This window comes from Mus caroli, unplaced genomic scaffold (genome assembly GCF_978045245.1).
Source record: "Mus caroli unplaced genomic scaffold, Mus_caroli_1 scaffold_8, whole genome shotgun sequence".
In the NCBI taxonomy this organism is placed as follows: Eukaryota; Metazoa; Chordata; class Mammalia; order Rodentia; family Muridae; genus Mus; species Mus caroli.
In genome coordinates, this window is record NW_028227263.1 from 17,913,642 (window position 1) to 17,931,941 (window position 18,300).

An 18,300-nucleotide genomic window follows, 5' to 3' on the forward strand; every position below is an offset into this window, starting at 1 on the left:
CTCCTGACATCTCTGGAGAACTGACTGTCAGTCCCTCTCTTCTCCAGGTCACCTTGACTGACTGAACGGCTTTGTTGGGAGACACTAATGAAGGCTTTTTACAAAAGGCACGGATTGTACACTTGATGTGGCTTCGTCACAAAAATGACTAGTAATAGTTTAAGTGTTAGGATATGTGTATATGGTATGCGCATATGCATGTTCATATCTGTGCGAGTGAACACAGAGGTCAGAGGACAAGTGCTTTCCCCCTTAAGAAGGTGTCTTGTTAGGCAGGCTAGCTGGCCCCAGGCTCTTGGGGACTCGACTGTCTCCACCAGAAGCCTCCAGGGATGACAAGCATCTGTCATATCTGCCTCTTGTGACTTCTAAGGATCTGATCTTGTTCTCAGATTAACAGGAAGTAATCTGCCTGGTCACTGGATTTTTTTGCTTAAAGCCCTTCTCAGCCATATTTACCCGCAACCCCCTTGAGATCATGTCTCATGTTAGCCAGGCTAGCCTCAAGCCAAAGATGACCTTAAACTGGTCCTCCAGCCCCAGGTCTGCTCTGCCACACCCCCACCCCTTTATATGTTTGTTTATTGATACAGTCTTGAAGGAAAGCCCTGCCTTGCCCTCTGGTTTTGTTATGTAACTCACACTGGCCTTAAAGTCACAGGGACCCCTCTGACTCAGCCTCCCGAGTTCTGGGGTTACAGGCATACATCTTCATAAGTGACTATAAATAATGGCTCAGTGGACAACGGTGCTTGCCTCCATGCCTGGCGACTTGAGCTCAATGGGGTCCCACCCCGTGGAAGGAGAGAACTATAGTCGTTTGAGTCATTCTCTGACCTCCACACATGTGTACACAAGCAAATAAAACAATACACTTTAGAGACAGACATTGCTGCACGGATGTCGATGTCCAACATCTGTATCAGGTCAGTTGGTGTCTTGTGTTTTATTTTGAAGGCAGTGTAAGAAAGTGGACAAAGGTGGCTGACAGGCCAAGACTGCTGGAAATGGAGGCCTTGGAGAGAAAAAGAGATGGAAAACAGGGAAGCCCAGAGTCACCAGAGCCAAATACATGCAGTGTTCAGCCAAGATGCCCCTGGTTCCCAGGTGCCCCACCCAGCTTGGTCAGCTAGTTAGCATCTGCCCATCCCAGGGGATAAAGCCTCTTCCCTGACTCACTCCCACTACCGTTCCCCACAAACCCAAAGTCTTTCACTTTTGTCTGTCCATTTGAAGATTCCCCTTGTCTGTCCATCTATCTGTCTGCCTGTCTGTCTCCAGGGTTTCTCTGTGTAGCCCTAGAATTAACTCTGTAGACCAGGCTGCCCTGAACTCACAGTGATCCTCCTGCTCTGCCTCAAGTGCTGGGGTTGAAGGCAAGCACCACACCCGTCGTTACTTTGCCTTAGCAGTAGAGATTCTACTACATTTTTGGGTGTGTCTGGGGACTCCATGTGACACCCAGCACATATCCACTTCCTAAAATGAGCCACTTTATGCTGAGGGAGGAAAAAAACCTAGGCTCTCTGACCAGTTGTTTCCTAGTTAATGTCTATATATACATCCTATATATAGACAGCAAGAGGCATGTAATCTCCCCTGGCCAGATGAAGCAGGCAGGAAGGAGTCCCTCCTGAAATAGCCTGGAAGTGCAGTAGCCTGACACATCTAGCCCTTTCAAGACTGTGGAGTATCATGGGATTGAAAGTAGATGGAGAGCCTTGGAGACCGAAGCCAAAGACCACTGACTAACCAAGCCTGGGCCAGGGACAGCTTACTTCTGAGCCATGTGGCCACAGTAAAAAGCTATATCCTTCTCTGGAAACTAGGCATCTGTACTAGAAGCCATTCAAACTTCATAAGCAGGGCCCAGCAGGATGGTTCAGCAGGTATGAGCACTTGCCACACCAACCTCTCAGCCCAAGCCTGACTCTGGTAGCCACAGTAGAAGAAGATAACCTATGCCCTAAAGTTGACCTCTGCATGCATGTATATCTGTACACACACACACAGTTTCTACATGTAGTCCTGTTGTCCTGGAGGTTACTATATATACCAGGCTGGCCTTGAACTCACAAAGATTCACCCACTGCCTCCAGAGTGTTAGGATTAAAGGTGCACTACCATGCCAGGCTACTCAATCATTTCTCCCTCCATCCACCCTCAAGACAAGTCTTTCTATGTAGCCCTGAATGGCCTGGAATATGCTATGTAGATTAGGCAGGGTCTTGAAACAGAATCAGAGCCTATAGCTCATGTGCCTTGTGAAAAACCAGGTTCCAGGCTCCTCTGTCTGCCTCCACTGGATAATTCCTATAAACCAGGCAGCCACTGCAGGGTGATGGGTCTCTAAGAACTCCTCTTAACAAAAGGCAGTGCTCATCTCTGGTCATGGGACCTGGCCAGCTGGTTCCTCTGCTAGGCAACTTCTTATGCTGCCTGTCTCCATTACATTTTAACATTCCACCTAAACACTGTCCGTACTGAGAACTGTTCTTCCTGTCTGCTGAAGTGTTTCTCAAGATGTCTCTTCCTCTTGGTGTCAGGAATGCCCCATGTATCTCTCACATACACACCTTACCCAGGTCCCAGCCCTGGGCTAGGCAGCTCTCAATTCAGGGATACACAGTCCCAGCTGTGAGTGCTGCCTCTCCCTGGCCTACCTCGCCCACCCTTGGATGCTCTTCTAGAAAAGTCTGACCTGAGCCTGTCTAGACCAGAGTTGGCTATATATACATCCTATATATAGACAGCAAGAGGCATGTAATCTCCCATGGCCAGGCGGAAGGAGAATGGATACTTGAGGCCTGGGCCAGCCTTTCCAAACACACAGCACAGCTGGCTCCAAGCTTCTTCTTATTCTTTTTTTTTTTTTTTTTTTTTTAAATTTTTTTACAAAACCATGTATCCCGGACAAACAGGACATTGAAAACTGTCTCGCAGGCATTGTGGCCTGAAGGGGAGGACTCCAGGGGAGGACTCCATGAATGAGCAGCTGCCAACCCAGGATGAGCCGCAGGCCCTCTGCACAAGGGCCAGTGTGCGGACGGGTTCAGTTGGAGGCCTGCCCCACCTCCACAAAAGCTGGGTCTCTGTCTCTCCCAGTGCCTGCAAGGGAAGGAGAAAGAAATAGGTCTGACAGGAGGCGGGGAGGCTGCTGCCAGGGATGGGGCAGGCCCGCCATTTCTCACCAAGAACATGTGACATTATCCAACGGTTATGGTGATGCCAATGATGACAGCCAAGATGAGAACAGTGACAGAGACACAGATGGCAATCATGACTTTTTTCTGTGGGAGAGGAAGGGTCACGGACAGTCACTCTGGAGTGCCCAAGGCCGTGGCTGGAGCCCAGGCTTACCTTCCTGGCCTTCTTCTGATTCTCTAGGGCTATCTTGACGTGCTCTTGCCCACGTTCCACGTAGTCGGCTGAGCTCAGGATGTTCTTCTCGATGCGGTTGATCATCTCCCCCTGCCCAGAGACACGAGATAGATAGATTGATCATCTCCCCCTGCTCAGAGACACGAGGTGGTTCAGAGAGGGAGGGCTGACCAGGCATCGATGGGAGAACAGTTACTTGTCCAGCCCAGTCCAATCTAACCAAGACACTCGATGGAAACACAAGGTTTCTCTGTGCAGCTCTGGCTGTCCTGGAACTCTACCTGTAGACCAGGTTAGCCTAGAACTCAAGAGATTCACCTGCCTCTGCATCCCATGTGCTGGAATTAAAGGCTTGCGCCACCACTACTGCCTGGCTAATCAAGACATTATCAGCAGAAAAAAAAGATACACTAACAAAGCTAAGGCAGGACCAGAGCTGTTCACAGTAAGGCTTTCAGGCCCCACCCCGTCAGGTTGTTCTTTCTCTCTGTTCCATTGTCCTACATTTGCAGTGGATGCCTGCAGCCACAGCCTCATAGGACTAGTACCTTCCCCATAGATAGTAAACTTGTCTGAAGTTGCCCATTCTTCTAGGCCAGTCTCCATCCCTCTCCCTGCCTGCTCCTGGCACTACCAGCTTAGGTCCTGGTGCTCCCAGTAGATGAGTGATTTCCCATGACTACAGCTGCAGAAGAGAACGGTTGCAGCACTGTGGAGTTCATCTCAGAAGGTCAGGACAGGGCCATTCTAACCTAGGAGAGACCAGGAAGTTGACCCTCTAGGGCCCACTTTCCTATGAGCTCTAACAGCATTAGAGGGCTTCTGTCATAGGAAAAGAAGCCATGACTAAGGCCATGCCTAGGTGAGGTGCACGCTGGTGGCTCAGGAGGGATGCCACTGAGGCAGCTGTGAGGAGAATTTGGTTAAGGATGAAAGTAGAGGCCACCTGGAAGCATGCCCAAGCTTGGAAGAGCAGACAAGTCCAGGAGAGCGTCTCCAGGTCAAGGCCTGGAGGTTGCACAGGGCTTCTGGGCACGCACCTGCATCTCCACCTCCGTAGCTAGAAAAGTAAAGATCTCATGGAGCTCTCGGATACTGCGCTCCAGCTGCTGGATCTCACTGTGCCGCGCAGAGATCTCATTCAGGGCCTGCCGAGTCACCTGCGTGTCCTTCAGGATCTGGGGAGACAGGCAGGAACTGGAGACGTCACAGGGACACCAGCACCTGGTTCTCAACAGTTTACCCGCGCTCCTCAAACAGCCCTCGAACCTGTGGTCCCAGCATTCTAGTCCATTCCTGACTGGGCCTTGGCCTGCCTTCCACACAAAGAAACCAGGACCCAGTGATGGAACGCCCACAGAGGAAGGATAGCTATGGCCACTCACATTAGACACAAACACCTCACTCTGCCCACTGTCCAGCATCTGCTCCAGCTCCTCGTCAGACACCATTCCAGCATTGGCTGTAACAGGAAAGGCCAGTTCAGAGCTGATCAGAGGCCCCAAGCCCCGAGGACAAGGTACCCCAACTCACTGATCTTCAGCTGCCTCCGGATCCGCTCCACATTCTTCTCTCGGTATTCGGACTGCATTGAGTTGCACTTGTTGATGAGCTCGACAAATTGCTGGGACAGGACTCCGTGCTAAGAACAGAAAGCCTAGCTGGGCGTCAGCAGGAACTGCCAGGAGGCTGGGGCCATAACTACCTTGTGATCCTGGCAGACCCCCTCACTCCTCAGAAAGAAAGCCAAAGGTCTTATCAGGACCCCCATCACACCTGTCACTGCCTCTTCCTCCCCACACCTCACCATCTCCTTCCTTCTCCTTCCTCCCCAGTGGTTTCTCCCTAACATGCTGGTCTCTGCCTTGGTGCACTGCTCCTTCTGCCTAGAAGGTTTTTTCTCAAGCACCCTTAAGTCTTCAACCATTTATTTTTTCCATATTTGTATTGTTTTGTGTGTATTTTAGGGTATTTTACCTACATGATCATCAGTACATCACACGTGCCTGGTGACTGTGGAAGGTATCAGACCCCCCAAACTGGAGTTATAGAAGGCTGTGAGCCACCATGTCGGGGCTGAGAATTGAACCCAGGTCCCTGAAGAGTAGCCAGTGCTCTTAACTGCTAAGCCATGTTTTGAGACATGGGCTTCATATAGCTCACACTGGTCTTGAACTCCTGATCTTCTTTCTCTACCTTTCAAGCATTGGGGTTACAGGTGTGCACCAAGTCTGGCTCTCACAATTTTTGAGATTTTAATTGTGACCTTATTTATTAATTTTTATTACTGTTATCTGGTTTGAGACTGTGTCCCATATAGCCCACGCTGGCCTGCTAGCATCACTGGTGTACACCAACAGAGCACTGTCTTTTGTGGTGGTGGACAACTGACCAGAGCCCCGCGTGTGCTAGACAAGCACTCTAGCAATACCCCCAGCCCTTACTGATTTTCTAAATTTATTTGTGGTAGGATGGGACATTGCAGATGGCTGAGCTTATAAACAGACTACTGTGCAAGCTTGAAAACCCACAGCCAGTGTTCCTAGAACCCATTCAAAGCCAGATGTGGGGATGCGTGCGGTTCTGTGATCCCAGCATGTCTAAGGTGAGCCAGGAAGCAGAGGCAAGAGGGTCACAGTACAGAGCAGCCACAGACAGACCCAACCTGGGCAAGAGGAAAGGTGAAAACTCATCACTTTGACCTCAACATGAGCACTGTGGTGTGCACGTGCACTCATTCATACACGTTCACAGAAAACCTACAGCTTTCTTTATCACTGTCAAGTGAAAACAGGGTCTCAAGCATGCTCAGCACACATCCTACCACAGTTCACCCCCTCCCCATTGTTTAAATTGCATGCCTTCACTCCGTCAGTACGTTCTCTCATTTTATGCTGTTTTATCTCTTAATACTCATTAGATTATGAAATGATGTAAGCCCAGTGTGGTGTCCTATGCCTTTAATCCTAGCACTGGGGAGACAGATACAAGTAGATCTGAGTTTGAGGGCAGCCTTACCTATGTAGTGAGCTCCTAGGCCAGCGAGAGCTGGTTAGTGAGACCCTGTCTCAGTAAGTAAAAATGAAAATAATTTACTTATTTGGTGACTGTCTGGCCCTATAGGACCTAAGTCTCAAGGGTAGAATGCTTAGTTCAGAGGGCGCACAGGCACTCAGTGTGCATGTGTTGAAGGCTCGGTGAATGTCAGTGTTGCCGTGTAGACTGCAGGTTTGCTCCTGTACCTCGATATCACCGTGCCACTACCATAGTGCAACAGGGTCCTCTCACATCCTTCATTCTGCCACTCTTTCATCTCTTGAACTCTATCTATGGGGCCAAGGATGTCCTCTGGAAGGAAGAGCAGCCACTGCTCCTAACCTTGGTGCCGTCCTTCCAACCCTGCTTGTTTTTATTTCTGGTTCTTCTTCCCTTGAGTAGAATGATAAGGCACTAAGTCCTACATGAGAAATGTCTTTGTCCCCAGTTCAGTCCACACTCCCCATCTCAGGCTTGGGAAAGTGTGTGTCTCAAGCCAGGCCTAAGTCATGACTGACACAGCAAATTCTCTTTGACTGGAGGAGGCAGGGGGTTCTAATGGATTCAGCATTTGGAGATTTGGATTCTCTGCCTGCACCCAGTTCTTCCTCTCTTGAGCATAAGCTTTTTATATGGGAAAGCATCAGGACAGAGACCCTAGAATCAAGGGCCTCTAAGTCACCCACCATTCAGGAACCTAAGAAACACTGAACGAAATTCCTTGATCCTAGGAAAGCACAACCCACCTGGGTTTTCTTCATCCTTGTGTTGACTGAGTTGTAATTCTCATCAGCTTCCTCCTTCTGGGGCTCTATGGCTGTGGGAAAGACACAAGAATGGATGGAAAGAGGGGTTCCTCCTGAGACTTACAAACATTGTTTGGGAGACCAGCTGCATTCTGTTGGAGGTTAGCCTGATCTACATATTGAGCATACACAAACCCATTAATAAAAGTGTAAGCCATATAATAAAATATTTTAAGTGAATTTTAAAAAAGTGATGGTAGACCAGAACACAGGGCCCCATCTACAATCCAGCTACATAGTAAGGAGTTTCTTGTCTTCTAACATTTTTATTACATAGTGACTATGAACAGGAATGCCTTCTGGTAGTAATGCATAATGTTGGAGGAGGAGAAAAAAGAAGGAGCGAGCTTTTAATTTAATCTCAGCACTCAAGAGGCAGAGAAAGATGGATCTCCATGCATTTGAGGCCAGCCTGGTCTATATAGGAGGAAGAGGTGGAGGAGTAGGTGAGAAGAGAGAAAGGAGAGGAGAAGGGGGCGAATTCTGAATTTCTGAGATATGTTTTTCTTTGAATTACATCAGTGGGTTCCCACAAGTGTGGGGGAACCTCTCATCTGCTTGCCCAAAGAATACACACTGGCCTGAAAGGATGACAGCAGTAAGTAATTTTGAATTTAAACTTAAAAATAATAATAAAGGAATCTGAGAGGCCATAATGTGTTCAATAAAGTACCATCGCTTTGATGCCATGGGACAGAGATCCTAGATCCAAGTCTGCTGTGTGACCTGGATCTATCACTTGACTGTATACAACAACTAGATATACCAGCAACAGAGCTGAATCAAAGGGAAAGATATGGCTGAGTCCCTTGAAGTTCATTCACCTTTTAGCTGCGCCCGGACCTCTCTCCCCAGCTGTTTGATCTCCTCTCGCAGGTTCTGCAGGCCCTGCTTCATGCCTAAACGAGAAAGCCAACACTTCCAAATCACAGCCTCTACCGCAAACCAAAACCAAACCCACCCTGGCCATCACCTGAATAAAACTACATCCCCCATAGTCCACCGGGCTGGCGTGCGTGAGCCCTAGGTTTCGCTTACTCTCCTCGGGAAGAGGCGTGGCCAGGATGGTGACCTGCTGTTTCTCCAACTCCCGGACTTTACTCTCCAGTTTGGCCATAGTCTGCCGAATTGTCTGCACCTAGGAAGGATCACCAAGAGGGCTGAAGACTTAAGTGTCACTCTAGTCCGCCCTACTCCTCGGTTCTCCTGACCCTTACCTTCTGGAAGAACTCGTCGTCCGGGCTGCCCAGCCGGGCAGCACCTGAGTGCACCACCAGCGCGACTCGAACCTCATCTTCATCGTCTGAGATGTTATCCCCCTGCCAGGGCCGGAGTCATTGGCGCCACTTGCTCGCTGCGGTTCTCGTCCCGCAGGAACCATGGGCTTCCGGGATTTTCCTTCCTGGCCATCAGCCACCCGTCCCGGACCCAAAACCAAGAGTTCCTCACTCCACCGCGCCCGCCCGGCCCCGCTTCTCTTCACTCCAGGGTGTCCTCACCATCCCGGTTTCTCACCTGCCTCAACTCGTGGGTCCTGTCGCGCATGGTGGCCGGAGTGCCCTGGACCCGAGCCCAAAGGGCCTCAAGGTTCTAAATTTGGAAGTCCTGCACCTCTCTCACACTTGACACCCCCTCCCCTCACCCAGCGAACTCCAGTACCCCCAGGAGCCGCCAAAGGCCCCACCCCTTTCACCATCCACAGTCGTGGGGAAGAACCCGACCATAGGACCCCCAAAGTTCTACAGGTTGGAATTCCCTTCTCTTCCCCCCATCCTGCTCCCGCAGCTGCAGCCCCGCCCCTCGGGGGATGACTCCGAGCATGCGCGCGAGGGCTCGGCTCGTCCTCGCTAGAGGGAAAGGCGGAGGTCGGAAGCAGTGGCAGCCGAACGGAAGCGAGGCTGCCGGAGTCCAGAGCCCGCCCCGCTTGCCCCCCCACTACCGGAACATCTCATATTGGAGCCGAGATCTAGTTGCCCAAAGGGTTGGGAATGCGTCATTTGCACGCAGTCTGAGAGCCTCGTATCTCACATCACCCCATGGCGCCCCCTCATCACGTGACAGGCCGGGCCCAGCTCCGCGGGCTGCACGCCCGACCGCCAGTCACGTGTTCCGGCCTGTCAGCGACGTCCCCGACACCCCAGCGTCTGAGCTGCCCCAACAGCTTCTTCGAGGTGGGGAAGGGTACACTGCCTACTCTCAGCCACCTACTAAGGATAGTCTGTAGAATTCACTTTTTTGTTGTTTTAATTTTGGGTCCTCGGGCGTGGGCAAAGTGAAGACTTGCATTTGGGGCTGTCAGTATCATGAGACCTTGAAAATCAGGAAATAATAAGACCCGAGCCTCCAGCGTCAGGGAATTGCAGGGTTTTGTAGGCAGAGAATCTGGGGGTGGGAAGTGACCTCAGCCAAGGTGGCGCTCCCCCCGCTGCTCCCCCTGCGTCCTGCTGGCACAGCCTCTGACAGGTGGGCGGCCTATGCCCCGACTGAGCATTGCAGTCCCGCTGAGCTCGCTACCTTCTGAGCAGCACGATGATTCCAGAGCAGCTCAGACTGAGAAAAATGTACTGTTACCTCCGCAGCCCTGCCTTACAGCTGACGTCTCAGCATGACTTGCTTTTCTTTAACGGAACCCCCAACACCAAGTTCGGTAGCTGCCACATAGCAGGCCCGCATAGAAGATTTGATCCGAATAGTAGCCTTTCCTGTATCTGAAACTAAAACCCGTGGCTTCCTGATCTTCTTTACGCTTCTCTCACGGTGCCATTTACCCAGATTTTTGTTTGTTTGTTTGTTTTTGTTTTGTTTTGTTTTGTTTCGAGACAGGGTTTCTCTGTATAGCCCTGGCTGTCCTGGAACTCACTTTGTAGACCAGGCTGGCGCTGAACTCAGAGATCCGCCTGCCTCTGCCTCTGCCTCCCGAGTGCTGGGATTAAAGGAGTGTACCACCACTGCCCGGCTTCATTTCCCCAGCTTTGACCCTCCGGAAATACATTCACTTGATATATTTATTGGACACATACATACTAGGGAATAGATACTGTTTTAGGGGCTAGCGACATATCAAGGACCAACAGACCAAAGTCCCATGCCCTTGTGGAACTTCTATTGTATAGAAGCTCGCCCCCCCCACCCCCCCGCACCCCACAAAGTCCCTCAGCAGGTGTCAGAAATTTTCAAAAGGATAATGTTAGGACTACTGCAGTAGGAGCCTGTAGAAGGGTAAGGTTCCTTTCTAGGCTTTTTTTTTTTTTTTTTTTTAATTTATTTATTATATGTAAGTACACTGTAGCTGTCTTCAGACACTCCAGAAGAGGGCGCCAGATCTCGTTAGTGATGGTTGTGAGCCACCATGTGGTTGCTGAGATTTGAACTCTGGACCTTCGGAAGAGCAGTCGGGTGCTCTTACCCACTGAGCCATCTCACCTCCTTTCTAGGCTTTGCTCCTGTGAGTTTCTTCTCTTTCTGGGCCTTTCCACCATACATGCCTGTTTGCCAGCCTCTTGGCCCTCAGCTGCGGGCTTCTTTTTTTTTTTTTTTTTTTTTTTTTTTGGTTTTTCGAGACAGGGTTTCTCTTTATAGCTCTGGCTGTCCTGTCCTGGAGCTCACTTTGTAGACCAGGCTGGCCTCGAACTCAGAAATCCGCCTGCCTCTGCCTCCCGAGTGCTGGGATTAAAGGCGTGCGCCACCACGCCCGGCTTGCGGGCTTCTTTTAAAGTATCTCAAGGTTACAATAGTCGTTACTATTTCATTTGTGGTCTCTGTGTATGATCACAAGTTTTTTCTTGTTGTTTGTTTGTTTGTAGCCCTAGCTGTCCTGGAACTCATAGAGATCTGCCTACCTCTGCCCCCAGAGTGATGGGATTAAAGGTGTACCCCACTATGCCCGGCCCATGAGCACAGGTTTTTAAGATGATAATTTAAGGTCCCAAGAGGATAGATACAAAGATCCCAGGTGGCTGGGACCTGGTTAGTTCTGACTAGCAAGGTCTCATGATGCTGACAGCCCCCAAGTGGAGTGATGTATGGAGCAACAGACCACTGGGTAGAGCTGAGGCCTGTGTTCTTCTTGGACCCTCATACTTATGAATCCTATGTTGACTGTAGTGAGTCGTGTGTGTGTGTGTGTGTGTGTGTGTGTGTGTGTGTGTGTGTGTATTCCTTCCATTCTGTCTAAAGCTCAAGCTCTGCACTGTCCTGAGGCTTAACAACCTGTCCCATCATCTCTGCCTACAGGTCTGATCACACCCAGACTAGACCCAGATGACCTGGGCTAGGGTCACCTCTATGAGTCAGGTTACTTAGCCTCTTTGCCTTAGTTCCCATCTGGGAAAAAAAAATGAGAGCAATACCATTAAACTAGTGTTTGATAAGGATTAATACAATACAAGAATGAAACGGTGCCTGCCGTGGGATAGCGCTGTGTGTTTGCTCTTTCTAAGTGGGGATGAGGATGGCGCTCGTTCCTCTGAGGATCTCAGTCTCCTGGTGTCTGTCAGAGATTCTACTTTGCTGCTGGTCCAGAATTTTCCTTCCCTTTCTATCTCCTGAGCCCCACTGTGCACCAGGTGCCAGGGTAGCAGTCTTGCCAATCCTGTACATTTCTTCTGTCTCCACCCAGGCCTCTCAGGCCCTACATTTTGCTTACCACTGACTATGAGCTGTGAGGACAGGAATTCACCTGCCTTATTCACTGCTACGTCCCAGCACCCTCAATGGCCTGCCACACTCTAGCTCGTCACAAATGAATGCAATTCTCTTGCATTTAAATTTTGCATAACATTAACATGTACAAGGCTCTAATGTAAACATTTTTGTCATTTTAATTCATTGAGCTGGGAATGGTTACACATGCCTGTAATCCCAGCATTTTTTTGTTTGTTTGTTTTGGTTTTTTGAGACAGTGTTTCTCGGTATAGCCCCTGTCCTGGAACTCACTTTGTAGACCAGGCTGGCCTCGTACTCAGAAATCCGCCTGCCTCTGCCTCCCAAGTGCTGGGATTAAAGGAGTGTGCCACCACCGCCCGGCAATCCCAGCATTTGAGAATTAGAAGCAGGAGGATGAAGAGTTCAAGGCCAGCCTCAGTTACTTAGCAACTTTAAGGCCAACCAAGGTTACATGAAACCCAGTCTGAAGAAACAAAACAAAGGGCTGTACATGCAGCTTAGTTAATGGAGTCCATGAAACATTCATGAAGTCCTGGGTTTTGTCCTTAGCACTACATCAGCCAGGACGGTGATATACACTGTAGTCCCAGCACTCTGAGGTGGAGGCAGGAGGATCAAACATTGAGGATCATTCTAACCTGCAAGTGTTTAAGGTCAGCCTAGGATACAAGAAAATCTAAGGCAAAAGAAAGCACTGGAAGCCACCGGAGACTTCTCTAAGGTAGGATCACTGTAACTGTCTCTGAGGTAAGACCGCTGTCCCTGTCTTTCCTTGGAAACTGGAATCGAGGTGCCCAAGGGTACATGGCTAGTAAGTGACCTTGTTAGGACTTGAAACCAGAAAATACGGCTCTAGGGTCTGTAATCCTTTTTTATTTTTTTTAAAGATTTATTTATTTATTATATGTAAGTACACTGTAGCTGTCTTCAGACACTCCAGAAGAGGGAGTTAGATCTCGTTACGGATGGTTGTGAGCCACCATGTGGTTGCTAGGATTTGAACTCCAGACCTTCGGAAGAGCAGTCAGGTGCTCTTACCCACTGAGCCATCTCGCCAGCCCAGGATCTGTAATGTTGTGTGTTGGTTTTGTTGTATTGAGGTTCTTGCTGAGTACAGTATAGCAGCAGACCTGGCCAGGGGGGGAAGTAGGAAGTCAGGCGGAAGGCTTTCTCCTGTCCTCCTTCACATGCTGTGGCTCTTGGTTTTATTCTTGAGGTAGGATCTTGTTTAGTGCAGGCCTGGAGCTCCCTGCATAGTGGAGTGCTGGGGTTACAGAAATGTGTCTCCCTGCTCCAGATTATGCAATGCTAGGGACTAAGCCTAGGGCTTCTGCATGTGAGGCAAACATTCTGCCTGGGAACCACCCTCCTAGCCCCAGGTCTGTGCCATAACTGAGATCCCCAGCGAAGGACTGAGACGTGATGCTAAAGTACCTGCCTCACGCCTACAAGCCCTGAGTTCAACTCTTAGCAGTCAGAAGGAAAGAGGGAAGAGAAAGGAAGGGAAGGAAGGAGAGGAAAGGGAACAGGGAGGCGTGTACCATCTCTGCCTCGGGGAGGTCACTTGTTGATGCCCTAGTCTGAGTTGCTTCATGGAGGAAGGGACAGGCTGACTACCAGCCTGACCCTCTTCTCTGTGTTACGGGTTCTCTCTCCTATACTTGCTGTGTTGAAATTGAAGCAGGTCTTAGCCTACTTCTCTGCTTTGTCCCCAGGAGCCAAGGATAACCTCATCTCACTTAACGGCCTGTTTCCCCTGCAGACAGTGCTCAGGCTGTGGCTTAAACAAGCCCATAGATGAAGGAATGTGTTTGGGGGGTGTTTCACCTGAGACCTCCCATTCCTCTAATTACCTGCATTTCTGTGCCTTTACCTAATGAACATCTCTAGGCCTCCCAGTCTGCAGCACTAGTACACGTGTTCTCCTGAACTCCAGGCCTGGAAGCAGTAGGCTTCCTAGAGATCTCATCCTGGATGTCCCCTCCTGACGGCCCAACATGTGCCAAGCAGTAAACATTGCCTGCTCTGGAAACCTCGTGAACCAAGTCCTCTTTGCCACATGTCCACCGGTCTTATGTGTACACTGGGTAACCAGGCCATTATCGTGTCCATAGACTTTATTCTAAAAGCGATAGAGGGTTACAGATATGTAGTCTGGTGGAACATAACCATTATGTTTACACACCAAGGCCACCAAACAGATGGGTCGTTGAATAAAGTTCATTAACATGTTCTAAGAGGGCTGAAAAGTTGGCAGGAGAGAGAGCCTGTAACAGAGAAGAGGGTCAGGCTGGTAGTCAGTAGAGACCCTGTCTCCAAACTGGAATGAAGGAAGAAAGAAAAAAATCAAAACCATAGCTAAGCATGCATTTCTATGCTTGGGAGCTGAGTCTAAAGTAGAGTAATCATTGCAGGCTTGAGCCCAGCCTGTATCACAGAATCTTTCAAAGAAGAAAATGGAGAGGAAAGGGAGGGAGAAGAGGAGAAAGTCCTATTGACATAATAGAAGCATAAGCAAAATCAAAAGACAGACAAGATGCAGTGTATCTGCGTTTTCATTATAAGCAAAAGGCTTCCCACTCAAATATTCAGAGAGGTCTCACACACTGAGAAAAGAGCAGTTTAATTAGTATTTATTTTTTAATCTTATTTATTTATTTTATTTTGCTTTTTTTTGTTTTTCAAGACAGGTATGTAGCTCTGGCTGTCCTGAAACTCACTATGTAGACCAGGCTTGCCTTAAACACACAGAGATCTGCCTCCTGAGTGCTGGGATTAAAGGTGTGTGCCACTACATCTGACTCAGTTTAATTTTTTTTTTTTTTTTTTGGTTTTTCGAGACAGGGTTTCTCTGTGTAGCCCTGGCTGTCCTGGCACTCACTTTGTAGACCAGGCTGGCCTCGAACTCAGAAATCCGCCTGCCTCTGCCTCCCGAGTGCTGGGATTAAAGGCGTGCGCCACCACGCCCGGCTTTAATTTTTAAAAATAGACAAAGAGGGGTCTGCAACCCTATAGGTGGAACAACAATATAAACTAACCAGTACCCTCCAGAGCTCGTGTCTCTAGCTGCATATGTAACAGAAGATGGCCTAGTTGGCCATCACTGGGAAGAGAGGCCCCTTGGTCTTGCAAACTTTATATGCCCCAGTACAGGGGAACGCCAGGGCCAAGAAGTGGGAGTGGGTAGGTAGGAGAGCAGGGTGGGGGAAGGGTATAGGGGACTTTCGGGATAGCATTTGAAATGTAAATGAAGAAAATATCTAATAAAAATTTGAAAAAAAATAGACAAAGAACAGAACAACTCCTAAAAATGTGTCTTAAACATACATGTAGATGTCCAATATCCTAAACAACAACAATAGTAAAAGCGGAGTGGAGACAGTGAGATAGGCCTGCCATCCTGGCACTCAGGAGGAGGGAGACAGGAGAAAGGTGAGCTCCACACCAGCCTAGAGACCCCCATCTTTATAGATTAAGCGCTGGGGATGTGGCCCAGTGGTGGAGTGCTTCCGACCAGCATGCACAAGACCTGAAATTCAACATTCCAGCACCAAAACTGTAAAGCAATAGGGAGACATTACTTTATTCTAAGGTAGACAAGATAGCTTAATGGGCAAACAATTTCTTCACCAGGGTGGTAGGAAGATAAATGATGCCTGATCACATCGATAAAGGAATATCTACTTTTAAAATATCCTATTTTATGTGTATGGGTGTTTCACCTACATGTCCCGTATACATGGTGGGTGCCTGAAGAGGTCAGAAGAGGGTGTTGGGTCCCTTGGAACTAGAGATATCAATGGTTGTGAGACACTATGTCCATGCTTTGAAATAGAAATCCCAGGCTGGAAAGATGACTCAGTTGTTAAGAGCACTGACTACAGGCCGGGCAGAGGTGGCGCACGCCTTTAATCCCAACACTTGGGAGGCACAGGCAGGTAGATTTCTGAGTTCGAGGCCAGCCTGCTCTACAGAGTGAGTTCCAGGACATCTGGGCTATACTGAAAATGTTGTCTCTAAAAATATAAAAAATAGGGCTGGTGAGATGGCTCAGTGGGTAAGAGCACCCGAATGCTCTTCTGAAGGTCCAGAGTTCAAATCCCAGCAACCACATGGTGGCTCACAACCACCCGTAATGAGATCTGACTCCCTCTTCTGGTGTGTCTGAAGACAGCTACAGTGTACTTACATATAATAAATAAATAAATCTTTAAAAAAATATATAAAAAATAAAATAAAAAAGCACTGACTGCCCTTCCAGAGGTCCTGAGTTCAATTTCCAGCAACCACCCAGTGGCTCACAACCATCTGTAGTAGGGTCTAATGCCCTCTTCTGGTGTGCCTGAAGACACTACAGTGTACTCACATACAATGAATGACTGAATAAATAAATAAATCTTCTTTTAGAAAGATTAGGATAAGAAATACTAGCATAATAATAAACATGAGCATGAAGTGGAAACCGATGGGGTTTTCATGAAGCATAGAGGCCACTAGCGGCCACCACAGATGACCATGCCATTGTGCGCCATATAAAACACCACAGAAGTGCCAGGCGCAGCCTGAATATCATGGGTTTGAGTCTTTCTTTCTTTTCTCTCTCTCTCTCTCTCTTTTTTTTTTTTTTTTTTTTTTTTTGGTTTCCCAAGACAGGGTTTCTCTGTATAGCCCTCGCTGTCCTGGAACTCACTCTGTAGACCAGCCTGGCCTTGAACTCAGAAATTCACCTGCCTCTGCCTCCCAAGTGCTGGGATTAAAGGCGTGCGCCACCACACCCGGCTGAAAGGATTATTTTAAAAATTTATGGAGTAGAGAATGACTCTCAGTTAAGAGCCCTTGTTGCTATTCCGTAGAATAAAGTGTGGTGGTGCATGCCTTTACACTAGCACTCAGGATGCAAGGCAGATCTCTCTGAGTTTGAGGCCAGCATGAGCTACCTAGTATGACTGTCTCTGAGTTTGGGTCAGTGAGGGGGAGATAAGGTGATCTTGCTATGTAGTCAGCTAACCTTGATCTCTGGAATTCTTGGGCCCAAGAGAGCCTCCTTCTCAGCCTCTCATGTAGCTGGAACTACAAGTGTGCACTGTAGTGACTGACAAGATCTAACTATGTAGCTCAGACTACCTTTATGACAATCCTTCTGCCTCATGTTGAGACAGAAGCCACCACAGTTCGCTAAATATTTCAGTTTATTGGAAAACTTTAAAGAAGTCCTAAGTTGGAGCTATAGACTTATCTCAGAAGCTAACAGAGTATATTATACTCTTGCAGGGCACCAGAGTTCAGTTTCCAACACCAATATCGATGGCTCACAACCACTTGTAGCTCTCGACTCCACAGGCACCTGCACTCCCGCACACATACCCACATAAAGGCACAGGTTGTCTTAGTCAGGGCTTCTACTGCTGTGATGAAACACCATGACCAACTGCAAGTTGGGGAGAAAGGGGTTTATTTGGCTTACAGTTCCACATCACTGTTCATCACTGAGGGAAGTCAGGACAGGAACTCAAACAAGACTGGAACCTGGAGGCAGGAGCTGATGCAGATTCCATGGAGGAATGCTGCTTACTGGCTTGCTCCCTGTGGCTTCCTCAGCCTGCTCTCTTACAGAACCCAGGAACACCAGCCCAGCCCGGGGATGGTGCCACTCACAATGTGCTGATTCCCCCACCGATGAATCACCAGTTGAGAAAATCTTATGGAGGCGTTTTCTCAGTTGAGGGTTCTTCCTCTCAGATGACTCTATTTTTTGTGCCAAGTTGACATAAGACTAGCCAGCACACAGATATACGCACAATTAAAAACAAAATAATTTTAAAAGCAAAATAATTTTTAAAAAGTTCTAAATTAATGTTATCTATACCATGTAAGTGGATAAGGAAGCTAGATGTTATAATTCATCAGTTCTACAGAACACATCTAGAAAGGTGGGCCATGATTTAGTCTCTACTGTGTAACTGAGTTTGCTACAAGAATGACTGAATGTGCCCTTTCCGATAGAGAACGGCTGACTAGGGGGATATTTGGCTTTCTATATGGATTTAATGCCACCTCCTGCCTTGAGCAAACCACTTCTACTCCGTGTACTTTCATTTTCTTACCTGTAAATGGAGATAATAGTAGAAACCTCAGCTAGTCACCGAGAAGAGCAAATGAGTTAATGCCTACAGAACTTAAAGTGGAGCTTCGTACCAGAGGAGCACTTTGTAAGAATATGTCAGCATCATCATTATTAACATTTAATTATTGTTTGATTTAATTATTTAATAATTTAATTTAATTATTTAATATTAATTAGTAAATATTCTCTATTAACCTTTAAGTTAGCATAGAAAGACCATCACCATGGTTAATAATATTTTAGTCACTTTCAGGTCATAATGGTTCCATGCAGCAATGAATATGGTGA

At 48.2% G+C, this 18,300-nt stretch overlaps 1 protein-coding gene across 3 annotated transcripts; it reads right to left on the reverse strand.

Annotated features, from left to right (window-relative positions):
* Positions 1-2,711: 2,711 nt before the first annotated feature.
* Positions 2,712-8,861, reverse strand: Stx4 (syntaxin 4). Of its 3 annotated transcripts, XM_021166801.3 has the most exons (11): positions 8,739-8,861; positions 8,441-8,542; positions 8,262-8,361; positions 8,048-8,122; positions 7,164-7,234; positions 4,915-5,023; positions 4,767-4,843; positions 4,422-4,559; positions 3,361-3,471; positions 3,192-3,290; positions 2,920-3,108 (listed from the first exon to the last, which is right to left on the reverse strand). In XM_021166801.3, the coding sequence occupies exons 1-10, from the start codon at positions 8,766-8,768 to the stop codon at positions 3,207-3,209; spliced, it is 897 nt and encodes a 298-aa protein (XP_021022460.1). In that variant the 5' UTR covers positions 8,769-8,861; the 3' UTR covers positions 2,920-3,108; positions 3,192-3,206. The 3 variants fall into 3 exon arrangements, with proteins under 3 accessions (XP_029335001.1, XP_085697413.1, XP_021022460.1); XM_029479141.2 differs by lacking the exon at positions 3,192-3,290 and having other exon boundaries at positions 2,712-3,108; XM_085841287.1 differs by having other exon boundaries at positions 2,863-3,108; positions 3,192-3,471.
* Between the last annotated feature and the right edge of the window lie 9,439 nt (positions 8,862-18,300).

What these genes read in the sequence shown, in the direction of transcription:
- Stx4 (XM_085841287.1), bottom strand. Translation starts at nt 8,768, where the DNA reads ATGCGCGACAGGACCCACGAGTTGAGGCAG. An exon ending in CTACGGAGGTGGAGATGCAG is followed by an intron (nt 3,472 to 4,421) that starts GTGCGTGCCCAG and finishes GTCTCTGGGCAG; the next exon opens with GGGGAGATGATCAACCGCAT. An exon ending in GATAATGTCACATGTTCTTG is followed by an intron (nt 3,109 to 3,191) that starts GTGAGAAATGGC and finishes CTTCCCTTGCAG; the next exon opens with GCACTGGGAGAGACAGAGAC.